This window comes from Chiloscyllium punctatum, chromosome 15 (genome assembly GCF_047496795.1).
Source record: "Chiloscyllium punctatum isolate Juve2018m chromosome 15, sChiPun1.3, whole genome shotgun sequence".
In the NCBI taxonomy this organism is placed as follows: Eukaryota; Metazoa; Chordata; class Chondrichthyes; order Orectolobiformes; family Hemiscylliidae; genus Chiloscyllium; species Chiloscyllium punctatum.
In genome coordinates, this window is record NC_092753.1 from 33,024,164 (window position 1) to 33,037,225 (window position 13,062).

At 42.2% G+C, this 13,062-nt stretch overlaps 1 protein-coding gene across 3 annotated transcripts in view; it reads left to right on the forward strand.

The window, feature by feature from the left end:
- qtrt2 (queuine tRNA-ribosyltransferase accessory subunit 2) overlaps positions 1 to 13,062 on the forward strand; it is a 30,594-nt gene that overhangs the window by 1,327 nt on the left and 16,205 nt on the right. For all 3 annotated transcript variants that reach the window (XM_072584912.1, XM_072584913.1, XM_072584914.1), the window contains exons 2-5: positions 6,471 to 6,805; positions 8,795 to 8,850; positions 10,171 to 10,247; positions 10,906 to 11,115. In XM_072584912.1, coding sequence (XP_072441013.1) covers positions 6,471 to 6,805; positions 8,795 to 8,850; positions 10,171 to 10,247; positions 10,906 to 11,115 — 678 coding nt within the window. The remainder of the gene's footprint in view (positions 1 to 6,470; positions 6,806 to 8,794; positions 8,851 to 10,170; positions 10,248 to 10,905; positions 11,116 to 13,062) is intronic.

Below are 13,062 nucleotides of genomic sequence, written 5' to 3' on the forward strand. Positions count from 1 at the left end.
GACAACCCTTTCTCCCGCCTCCAACACCCCATCCACCTGGACACCCCATGCTGGCCTCTTACCCGCCCTCGATTTCTTCATAGCCAACTGCCGTCGCGACATTAACCGCCTCAACTTCTCCACCCCTCTCACCCACTCCAGCCTCTCACCCTCGGAACGTGCAGCCCTCCACTCCCTCCGTTCCAACCCCAACCTCACCATCAAACCAGCAGACAAGGGAGGCGCGGTTGTAGTTTGGCGCATCGACCTTTACACCGCTGAGGCTAAACGCCAGCTCGCAGACACCTCCTCCTACTGCCCCTTTGACCATGACCCCACCTCCCACCACCAAACCATCATCTCCCAGACCATCACAGCGCCAGAGACCCACGTTCAATTCCTGACTCAGGTGACTGACTGTGTGGAGTTTGCACATTCTCCCTGTGTCTGCGTGGGTTTCCTCCGGGTGCTCCGGTTTCCTCCCACAGTCCAAAGATGTGCACGTCAGGTGAATTGGCCATGCTAAATTGCCCGTAGTGTTAGGTAAAGGGGTAAACATAGGGGAATGGGTGGATTACGCTTCGGTGGGTTGGTGTGGACTTGTTGGGCCGAAGGACCTGTTTCCACACTGTAAGCAATCTAATCCAGAACCTCATCACCTCAGGGGAACTCCCATCCACCGCCTCCAACTTCATAGTCCCACAACCCCGCACCGCCCGTTTCTACCTCCTGCCCAAAATCCACAAACCTGACTGCCCCGGCCAACCCATTGTCTCAGCCTGCTCCTGCCCCACCAAACTCATCTCTGCATACCTCGACACGGTCCTGTCCCCCTTAGTCCAAGAAGTCCCCACCTACGTTTGGGACACCACCCACGCCCTCCACCTCCTCCATGATTTTTGCTTCCCCGGTCCCCAACGCCTTATCTTCACCATGGACATCCAGTCCCTGTACACCTCCATCCCCCATCACGAAGGACTTAAAGCCCTCCGCTTCTTCCTTTCCCGCCGTACCAACCAGTATCCTTCCAGCGACACCCTCCTTCGACTGACTGAACTGGTCCTCACCCTGAACAACTTCTCTTTCCAATCCTCCCACTTCCTCCAAACCAAAGGAGTAGCCATGAGCCCCAGCTATGCCTGCCTCTTCGTAGGATATGTGGAACAGTCCATCTTCCGCAGCTACACTGGCCCCACCCACCACCTTTTCCTCCGCTACATCGATGACTGTATCGGTGCTGCCTCGTGCTCCTACGAGGAGGTTGAACAGTTCATCCACTTTACCACCACTTTCCACCCCGACCTCAAATTCACCTGGACCGTCTCAGACTCCTCCCTCCCCTTCCTAGACCTTTCCATTTCCATCTCGGGTGACCGAATCGACACGGACATTTACTATAAACCGACTGACTCCCGCAGCTACCTAGACTACACCTCCTCCCACCCTGCCCCCTGCAAAAACGCCATCCCATATTCCCAATTCCTTTGTCTCCGCTGCATCTGCTCCCAGGAGGACCAGTTCCAAAACCATACCACCCAGATGGCCTCCTTCAAGGACTGCAATTTCCCCCCAGATGTAGTTGACGATGCCCTCCACCGCATCTCTTCCACTTCCTGCTCCTCCGCCCTTGAGCCCCGCCCCTCCAACCGCCGCCAGGACAGAACCCTACTGGTCCTCACCTACCACCCCACCAACCTCCATGTCCAACGTATCATCCGCCGTCATTTCCGCCACCTCCAAACGGACCCCACCACCAGGGACATATTTCCCTCCCCTACCCTATCAGCGTTCCGAAAAGACCACTCCCTCCATGACTCTCTCGTAAGGTCCACATCCCCCACCAACCCAACCTCCACTCCCGGCACCTTCCCCTGCAACCGCAAGAAATGCAAAACTTGCGCCCACACCTCCCCCCTTACCTCCCTCCAAGGCCCCAAGGGACGCTTCCATATCTGCCACAAATTCACCTGCACCTCCACACACATCATCTTTTGCATCCACTGCACCTGATGTGGCCTCCTCTATATTGGGGAGACAGGCCGCCTACTTGCGGAACGTTTCAGAGAACACCTCTGGGACACCCGGACCAACCAACCCAACCACCCCGTAGCCCAACACTTCAACTCCCCCTCCCATTCCACCAAGGACATGCAGGTCCTTGGACTCCTCCATCGCCAGACCATGGCAACACGACGGTTGGAGGAAGAGTACCTCATCTTCCGCCTGGGAACCCTCCAACCACAAGGGATGAACTCAGATTTCTCCAGTTTCCTCATTTCCCCATCCCCCCCCACCTTGTCTCAGTCAAATCCCTCGAACTGAGCACTGCCTTCCTAACCTGCAATCTTCTTCCTGACCTCTCCACCCCCACCCCACTCTGGCCTATCACCCTCACCTTGACCTCCCTCCACCTATCGCATTCCCAACGCCCCTCCCCCAAGTCCCTCCTCCCTAACTTTTATCTTAGCCTGCTGGACACACTTTCCTCATTCCTGAAGAAGGGCTGATGCCCGAAACGTTGATTCTCCTGTTCCTTGGATGCTGCCTGACCTGCTGCGCTTTTCCAGCAACACATTTTCAGCTGAGATAACTCATACAACCATAATTATCTTCTGATTCTGATCCCCATTAACCCAAGTTTTGTTGTGGCTTCTTGGTCCAATGTACTCTTGATATCAAGGACACCTTGCCTCTGGAATTCAATTTATTCATCCATAATTGGACTCAGAGTGTATTGAGGTCAGGAGCTGAATGCGACTGGCAGAAGTCAAGTTGAATATCAGCGAGCAGGTTATTGCTAACCGATAGCTGCTTAATGGCACTGTTGATAACCCTTTCCATCATTTTACTGAAAATTGAGAGTAGGCCATTGGGGCAGTAATTGGCTTGGTTGGATTTGTCCTGCTTTTCACGTACAGGAGTTAACAAGGCAGTTTTCCACATCGTTGGAAAAGTGCAGTGGCATAGTTGAATCAGAAGAGCTTGGAGTTCTGGAGCACAGGTTTTCAGTACTGTTGTCTGAATGTTGTTAGGTTCCCTCTAATTTTCTTACTGGCTGCACAGGCCTCTGAGGAACCAGAAGTCAATACCACAATCGACGTACATAGAACAACAGCTCTGCATTGGTCAGGGGTCATTGCTTTTGCAGTATCCAGTGCTGCTGAACCTTCCTTTATTGAATCAAGTTAATCAAGGCCATGTTTGACCAAGGAGCCCAAGCAAAACTGGTGTTAATGGGAATCAAAGGAGAAGCTCTCCAATGATTGAACTGAAGACTGGCATCTGTGATGCTGGGGACCTCTGAAGGACATTGAGATAGATCATTCACTTGCAGAGGACTGTTAACAGTTAACCATGTTGCTGTAGGTCTGGAGTCACATGAAGGCCAGACCTGTAAGGATTGTAGACCAAAAAAAAACTGTAGATGCTGGAATCCAAAATAGACAGACAGGAGGCTGGAAGAGCATAGCAAGACAGGCAGCATCAGGAGGTGGAGAATTCGACATTTTGGGTATAACCTTCCTTCAGGACTGAAGAAGGGTTGCACCCGAAACGTTGACTTCTCCACCTCTTGATGCTGCCTCTCTAGCTATGTTCTTCCAGCCTCCTGCCTAGACCAGTAAGGATGGCTGTTTCCTTTGCTAAGGGATGTTGGTGGATCAGAGAGCCACAAAACCTGCCAGACTTTTATAGAATTCCACCATCTGCTGTGTTGGGATTTGAACCCAGGGGCGCAGAATATTATCAGGGTCTTTAGATTACCACTCCAGTGACCAATCGACAAAGACATCTCCTTCCTTTGGATCAAGGGTTCTGTTTCTGTGCTATGCAACTCTGATTCTATAGTCACTTCTATTGAGGAAAATGTAGTAGACACGCATAACATAATTCACAAGTCTCTGTCAAGCATTATTTCAGTTTGTGTACTTTTGGTGGTGCTGATTGAGGCATGATTGTAGATGTGGGAATTCAAAGAATACTTTAAAAATTCTGTAAGAAGGATTTTTTCAACTCCACCTTTGCAGTTTTTCTGATTTGAGAAACTTTGGCACTACTGCATCTGCCCACTTGAACCCCACTTAATAATAATCCCATTTCTGCTCTGCTTGAAGCAGTCCAAATGGAGCTTTATAAAACTGTAACTTTTCTAATGTACAAGTACTTGCATTGACTTTATTGTTGAACTATTAAAAGCAAGCAATCTTATCCATACATCTAGAGTAACTGCATAAATATCTTTGTAGAATTAATCATGTTGTTTATAGTTGTTAACCAGAACTCTCATTACATATCGGCTGTTTTCTCTGTTCTCAAGCAAAGGATAGACTGGTCAAATTCCATAAATGGCCAAACTGCATTATTTTAGTCTGGATAGCAGATGTGCAATGAATGCTGAAACCTCAAGTAAAAACCAAGTGCTGGAAAAATTCAGTGGGTCTGATAGCATCAGTGGAGAGGCAAAGTGTAATTGTTTTGAGTCATTCCTGACTCTTCATGGTTCAGTCCCATTTAAATATGTTATTCTAATAGTACGTTGGGTTTGCTTACAAGAGCATTGAATACTTTGCTATTGGGGAACACAGTTGATTTGGATCATTACATCTTTTAAAGGATAAATCAACAAATATTTCAAGTAGAGCAAGGTATAGGTCAATCAGATGAGAGTGTTACTGTAGCAAAGTACTATGGAAATAGTAAAATGCAGACAAGTGTTTGCAATGGAAAACGTTTGCAAGATCCAAAGGAAAGGGAAGTGCTGACTGTGACAGTCTATAGAAGGATACAGGTTGAGCGAATGGACAAAAACTTAGCACATAGAATATCATATGGGAAAACATAACATTATGCACTTTGGAGAAAGCCTACAGAAAGCTACAGCACTGAGGTATTTGGGAGTCCTCGTGCATAAATCCCACATTTGGGAGGGCAAATAGAAGATTGGCCTTTATTTCAAAGGAAATTGAGTCTAAAGATGGTGAAGTCTTGCTTAAACTATGTAAAGCTTTCGTTAGTCCACATATGGAATACTGTATACAATTTTGGTCCTCTTATCTGAGAAAACATACTAACATTAGGGGCAGCTCACAGAAAGTTCACTGGGTTGATTCTGGGTATGAATGGATTTTTTTTATGAGCAAAGGTGGGTCCATACTCATTGGGGTTTAGAAGAATGAGGGATGACACGATTGAAACATACAAGATTCTTAGAGGACTTGACAGGGTAGATGTGGAAAGGTTGTTTCCCTTGTGTAAGAGTCTCGGTCCAGGGGGCACTAACTCAGAGTAAAGGATTTAAGACAGAGATGAGGACTTTCTTCTCTCAAGGAATAGTGAATCTGTGGAATTCTTTACTGCAGAGAGCTGTAAAGACTGGGCCATTAAATATATTAAGGCTGAGATAGACCAATTTTTTCGTCAGCGACAGAATCAAAGAGTAGATAAAAGCAGGAAAGTAGACCAGAGGATTATCAGACTAGCCATGATCTCATTGAATGGTTGAGTGGTTACCATGGGCTGTATGACCTACTCTGCTCCTACGTCCTCTGGTCTAATAAATCAAGATACAGGTTCGTGCTTAGAAGCGCTAGATAATGGCAAGTGTACAAGAATAAAGGGAACTAGAAAGGAGATTGTGAAGTAGTGATTAGGTAACGTCATATCATTTTTTACCAACCTGAAAAAATCTGGAGGAAGGAATCTGTATGAGATGATTCCTCATTCTTTCCTAGGCCCTTGGTATGCTATACCTCCCCTGAGTGTGCTGTGAATGATGGCAAGGTTACCTTGAAACTAGCAATGAGCACTGAGATTGTACGTCAAAATCAGAATGACTGATAAATGTAGATGCAGTTGTGACATAAAGTAGAATGGGAAATAAATGAAACAGTTGAACACATTTGAGTCCAACAAATTTGGAAAAAAGTGAAGTGAACTCAAATATTGATAAAGCATGAATGGATGGTATTAATAAACATGAAAGAAAGGAATTGATAATTAATAGTGAAAAAATTTTCTGTTTGACAGCATGGCAGCAATAGAGCTCACTGAACTTATCAAATTGTAGGATAAGCTTTGGCTGAGTGGAATTGAAATAGTTTCAAATTAAATTTTGGTTTTTGGTCAATGGGTGAATGAAGTGTTTATAAATTCAATGAGAAACAGAAAGATGACAGTAGGGTAAGGTGCAATTTGGAACTTCCACGGAGTGTTGTGCTAGCTTGGATGGGACATGCAAACCTCCCTGCTGTTACAGTAGGCTTGCTCTGCTGTAGTGGGTGTAAGGCTTTGTTGGGACAAAGCAGACAGCACAGAAAATATTCCTCTTTCCTGGTTCTGATATCCTTTGCACATTAGGTATGAAAATCGCTCATCGCTCTGTAAGTTAAAAATAGTGCAATAATTTTCATTTGAAATCGGATAATTTAAATTTACTCCGGATAATAGAATGAATAGATATTTTAAATATCATTTGATTTTTTTTCTTTTCACAGAAACCTCAATGCTATTGTGTACTTTTCGTGGGCTATACAAACATCTGGTTGTCGTCATTTTTAGCAGACTGTCTGTATTCAGTAAAAGATCTCCCAATCAGACCTTCATATGTACTACTTGCTTCAGTCACAAAGATGAAGTTAATCCTTTCCAGCATTGTGAATGGTTGTCGCTATGGTAAATTGATTGAAGTAGGACGAAATGGCAGTAAAAGTGTAGACATTCCTGGCTGCCTGCTTTATACCCGGACAGGCAGTGTTCCACATCTTACCCATGATACACTCAGCCTTATAGAAGGAGTTCCTGAACCTGTGCACCTGACATTATCAACAGTGTATGTGCAAGTATAAAACATTTTTTCTTTTCTTCTGTCCTTGAGTTGTAATGTAAATACAAGAAGTGCCTGTCAAATGCCGAATAGGAACACCAGCTTTCAAATATCATTGTTGACTTGGATTGGTTTAATTCGAGAATGTCTGTCAAAATATGTTTCTTTGCCTTCAGGTGAAATGAGCCCCGGAGATCTATATATGTAATATTTTGTGTGATGCCATTTGTCTGTTGTTTGCCATCCTGATAGCAGTGAAGAAGTCCCAGGGCCCAATGCTTTGCTTGCTAGCCTCAATATAATGTTGGGTGCAAATACCTATGTGTTGTCTAACTTGAAAAGTAAGGTACCAGGTCCTGTCCTTTTTTTTTTGTACTATTTTGCATTGTTCTTTATCAAAACCCTAATCAATTCATCTTAAAAGGTACACGTTCTACATCTGTCGAACCTAAATGAGTCATTATGTAGTCTAATATCTCTGAGTGGAAACAATTCATCAAATCTAATGGTAAGTCTGAATAAAGGCTGCTTGGTGATCTGTTACACTGATCCTGATGTGAAACTGAGTGGACATGAAGCTTTCTTTTGAATGGGGATATCATTCACTTTTGCTTAGGCTTGGGGCCTCTTTGAGCACATCCAACTAGCTTTATTGATACAAATGCAACATTGAAAATGCATGTATCAATTAAATCTAATGAAACTGATGAAGCAGCTATTTATCTTTAAAAGTGAAATACAGAAGAATCATATCGCTGGTTGTTTATTATTATTTCTTTGAATGCCAGTATTGCTCTATTTCCCTGCCTATAAGATTTGAATAGTTGCTGACTTATAGGTCAGAACTTACGATTTCAGATATCATTATTGAATTTCAAATTCGAATCAGCTGTTGTGCTGGGATGTGAACTTGTGGCTCTGTTAGCGAGACTTCTGGATTGCTAGTCCGGTGATGTGACCACTACGCGCTGTAATGTTAAAGAAGTGCTTTTCTACTATGACATGCAGGAAGCAAAAGGTTCAATACCTGCTTATTTGCATGTGTTAAAATCACGATTGGCCTAAGACTTTCCCAATTTTGGTGCTTGGGATAGATGGGGTGAGGGGAGTGAAATTGAGACTCAGCAGGGAGGGATATTAGAGATCTGAGTATGTAAGGTGGGACGGGGTGGGGAGTACAGATATTTATTGCACAGACTTCCTAATTAAGGAGCACCCAGTTTTTCCACAGGGTTTTCCAAGATGGCAATTAGGACTCCTGGATTGATGAGTTTGGGAGCAACCAAAATTTTCTTTAAAGCTGCAGGAGTTCAAGGGGCCAAGGCAACTGATGGGACTCAATTGGAGCACACAGCACCAAACTTCAACTGGTGACCCTACTGGGATCAGCTTTTAGAATTACTTTGTAAATGACCTGCTTTAGGAAGGAGGAAGACTTATTTTGAAGCAGTGATTTCCTGGATACATCTATGGCTTTGCAATGTCCATTCCAGACTGTGTAGATCAGTTTAATGTTAATGACATGATTAGAATAGAATAATTTTTTTAATTTAACTTCACAGTTGCTGTAATCTAATAATATCAACAAACATGAGTTTGGTATGATCATTGGGTGATTTGTAAATTTATATATATTTATGGTGAATCCTATTTATTGTCGTGTGCTCTGATTTAGTGAGTTAGTCTCTCATGCACTGTCATTGAAACAGTACTGAGAGTCTTTGTCTAATTTGCAAGTATGATCTTGAAAGCAATAAACGAAGGAGGTCTGCAACTGCTTTGGGTTCATTTCCAAATCTCACAGCCACGAAGCCTGCGATCAGTCATACATATTCAGTGCTTACACCCAATTGAATCTTTTGTTTATCAAACCTTGAAAGTTTTATTTTCCAGAATACATCCTGAACTTTATGAAGCTTGCGTAAACAAGCTTGTGATTTTAATCTGTAGTATTATTCTGTTCATGAATGTTTATTTGTTTATTTTGCTCCTCAGTGCTGAGCACCATGAAGTTCTGGAGGAGTACAAAGAAGGAATTGGAAAATTCATAGGTATTCATTATAACCAGTGCCAAATGTGCTTTTACTTCAAATCAAGTATTAATTATTTTAAATGTGAATAAACATGCATGCTTCATATCAGTTGTACTAGTTTTATATTCATTCATGGGAAGTGGGTGCCTGTCACTAATTCCTCCTAAAAAGGTGGTGGTGAGCTGCTGCTTTAAGCTGCTAAAATCCATCTGGTGCGTGTACAATCACAGGGAGGCCATTCCAGAATTTTGAATCATTGACAATGAAGGAATAACGATACAGTTCCCAATCAAATGGTGTGTGACTTGGAGGGGCATTACAGATCTTGGTGCTCCCGTGTATCTGCTGCCTTTGTCCTTCTCGACAGTGAGGATCTTGGGTTTGAAGGGTGCTGTTCAAGGAGATTTAGTGAGTTTATGCAATGCATCTTGTAGATGATGTACACTGCTGGCATGCGACATTGGTGGTGGAGCAAGTGAAATATTGAAGGTGTTAGTAGCATGCCAATTAGGTTTCTTTGTCCTAGATGGTGGCAAGGCTTTTAATTGTTGGTGCTGCACCCATCCAGGCAAGCAGAGAGCATTTCCTCAAATTCCTGGCTTGTAATTTGTAGCTGGGGAGTGAGGAGCTGAGTTATTTATTGCAAATTTCCTAGCCACAGAATGTCAAGGGATGATGGTTGAATTTTCATCTTTTGGAGATGATCATTGCCTGATTCTTATGTTACTTGCCACTTATCAGCTGTGCTGTGTTTGCATATAGACTGCTTCCATATCTGAGCAGTCACAATTGGTGCTAAATGTTCTGCCATCATCAGTGAGCATCCCTAATTTGGACCTTATGATGGAGGGATGGCCATAATGCAGCTACAATGGTTGGGCCTAGAACATCAGCTTTAGGAACTCATGCAACGAAATCCTGGGGCTGAGATGATTGACCTCTACCAACCACTGCCATCTTCTTTTGTGCCAGGTGTGACTGCAGCCAATGGCAAGTTTTGCCCCAATTTCCATTGACTCCAGTTTTTCTCTTTGATACCATCTTGATCAAATGCTTCCTTGATGAAATGTGTAGTCACTCTCCCTTCTCCTCTTCAGTGTTTTGTCCATGTTTATCCTCTTTATCCCTCTAGGTTTTACCCTTTTTCAAATTATAATTCAAACTTATACTAGCATGAAGTAAAACTTTGTGCTTTAAGTCAATTTTGGGCATCACTCATGCCACACTACCATTTCCAACATCCATAATATTTCTATTTGGTTTCAGGCTTTTTGGATTTCATTTGTTTGATCAATTTTTAGATGATTGTGTATTTTATTTTATTCTATTTTATGACAGGTATGCCAGAGTCCATTCTGTACTGTTCTTTGCATGACCCAGCTAGTCCATGCCCATCAGGATACAACACAAACAAAGTAAGTTGTTACAAATGTGTTACAGAATTTAACAGCTAATTTGGATAAACATTTAGCCTTGCTTTTATTTCATTTATTCTCTTGGCTGTCAGCAGAGCTGCTCATTTTGCTGTAGGTAGATTTGAATTGAGAATGAAGTGATGTTGCCAACATTATAGAATGTAGTTCTGATTCTCTTTGCCCATGTTCAAAATCTGTACTTTCCTTTCATTTATTGAAGAGTCAGAACAATTTAATTTCTAGGCTCATAGGCTAGTTCTGCACTTGATGTTTACTTCAGTGCTCAGTGGCTGTGAGAACACTGTTGGTTATAAGATTAATATCAACATTTCTGTTGAAAAATTCTCATTCCTAAGGAACAGTACCTAAGCATTGATCATTGCATCAAGAAGAAAGTAGAACTTTGAGGCGAGTTGGGGTGGGCCGCTATAGGAAGCGAGTGGGCACCATTTAGTTTCAAGTAAGACATGTTCAACATGAGAGATTTAAAAAGTTGAAGTTTGCAATTGGAGCTGAAAAGTAACTAATTGGATCCTTTTTTATGTGAAAACACTTACTAGTGCAATAAAATCTGTATGAATAGAAATTGATTTATTTTTGTTTTTTTGGTCCATTGTGAGTTAATGCCTGTTTTGTTTCTTTTGTTCAAACTGAAAAGACTGTATCGGTTTGGGGTGGAGGTGGACGAATTGAAATAACTTTGTCAAAGTTTATGGCAATGCAACAAGCCTTCAAACCTGACTGGTACCAAAGTATGGCAGATGGAGAGCCTCTTCCTCCAGGAGCATCAAGGAAAAGGGTAAAAAAATCAGTGGATCGTACTCTTGGCTTCTTGGATGGTTGCCTCAAAGAGCATCAGAATTCAGAGGTAAAGAGATGTTACAGCAGGAAGATCCATAATGCTTCTCATCTCTGAGAGAGGTCTCCTCTCTGCTTTACATGTCACAAAATCATAAATGATTTCCTAAGTCTTGTAGATAATGAACTAGAAATTCTTTTCTCATTGTAGAATTGAGAGTGTAGTTGTGACAATATTGTAATAATTTCTGATTCATCTTGTCAAGAAAGACAGTTTTTAAATGGAGAAATCTTGTATAACGTGTTCCTGCCAGTCACTTGCATTCCATGAGGAAAGGCACTGTGCATAACCAGAATTTCTGAGTACTTCAGACCTCATTAAAAGTAGCTTGAGCATTGCATTCAGTGTTATTTGATATCCCAATAGAAGGATTTGGAGAATCATCTCTCTAAAATCCACAAAGCCCAAAGATCTGGTGGCCTGATGATATTAGCACCAGGCTTCTTTAATATTTTCCCACCTTCGCAAGCAGGAAATCTAGCATCAAGCAGGAAAACAGCCATCTCTTTTGCAAGTTGACCTTGGAAAATAGTGGAGATCAGGCTTCATTGCAGGGTTCAGGTAATTTTCTGCAAGATGCTTGAGATCAGGACATCTTGTTGTGGTTGGTGACTAGGTTGGGCTGTCACTAATCCCTGGAGTGAGGAGAGATCAGTCAATAGAAGGGCTTTCAGTTGCTTCCTTACAGGGCCAAAGGAAACATTTCTGCACCAGAGTCCTTGGAATCTTTGTCAGTAACTGATGAATATAAATTATACTCCCAGTTTAATCAAGACTGCGTGGTTTAGCATGTCAATGGACTGTTCTATGTCTTCCCAACTAGGACAAGGAAGCCTCACAACCCAGCACTGTTAGACTAATGACAGATCCGTAAACATTGAGTAGTTTTTCATTTTTTAGACCAACACATGTATCTGGTTAAAGTAATTTTCTTGAGACTGTTTGTTGCTGCTTCTAGTTTGTAGGAGAATCAATTCTGATGTTTGAAGTGTGTGAGATGTGAACAAATACCACGTGGTGTTGCTATGTGCATAATGTTATAAAAGCAACTTCACTAATATATTTATTAAGCTGTTCTGTGTGTATGAAGAAAAAATACCCATTGAGAAGAACATAATTTATTGAAAATTGAACTCAGGATAACCTTTTTTTTCTAAGCATGAGGTAAATTAATGTAGGAACCACGTTTTGACATTTCGATAGGAGTTATACAACTGGCAATGCAAATTTGTTATGACTAGATAATTAGCTTTCTTTTAAATTTCCAATTTTTGGCATAAAACCAATCAAATACAGGATATTGGTTCTGGGCCTCCTCACATTTGGCATCCTTTATCAGTAGCAAGCTGGGCAATAAATGGTGACTTAGCCAGCAAAGCCCTCATCACATAAATTAATAAATGTTTTAAAAAACAAGCACTTTTGGCCAGGTGTTTTACCTGCAAGTTACCTTCTTTTTGCCCAAAAAATCAGCTTTCCTGGCCTAGTTTGGAAGAACATTTCCAAACATAACCATGCCATTTTCCTATTTCCCCATGTCACGTTGAAGATGTTTATGTGACACACAAGGTAAATTTGAAAGGGATTAATATTTGAAAAAAACAGATTTTTTTGAGGTTGCTCCCGCTGTGTCAGACTAGACTTTTGAAGCTGGTCACACCAGTACAGTACACAATATAAGTGATGGCATTGTTGTGGTAATGTTGTTGGACTGGTAATTCTGTTTTGGGAACATGCGTTCAAATCCCACAGTGGCAGGTGGTGAAATTTGAATACAATAAAAATAAAATTTTGGAAGAACAAATAAGAATGCGGAATACAGGGTTAATGGTAGGGTTCTTGGTCAGGTGGAGGAACAGAGGGATCTTGGGGTCTATGTACATAGATCTTTGAAGGTTGCCACTCAGGTGGATAGAGTTTGTAAGAAGGCCTATGGAGTATTATCGTTCATTAGCA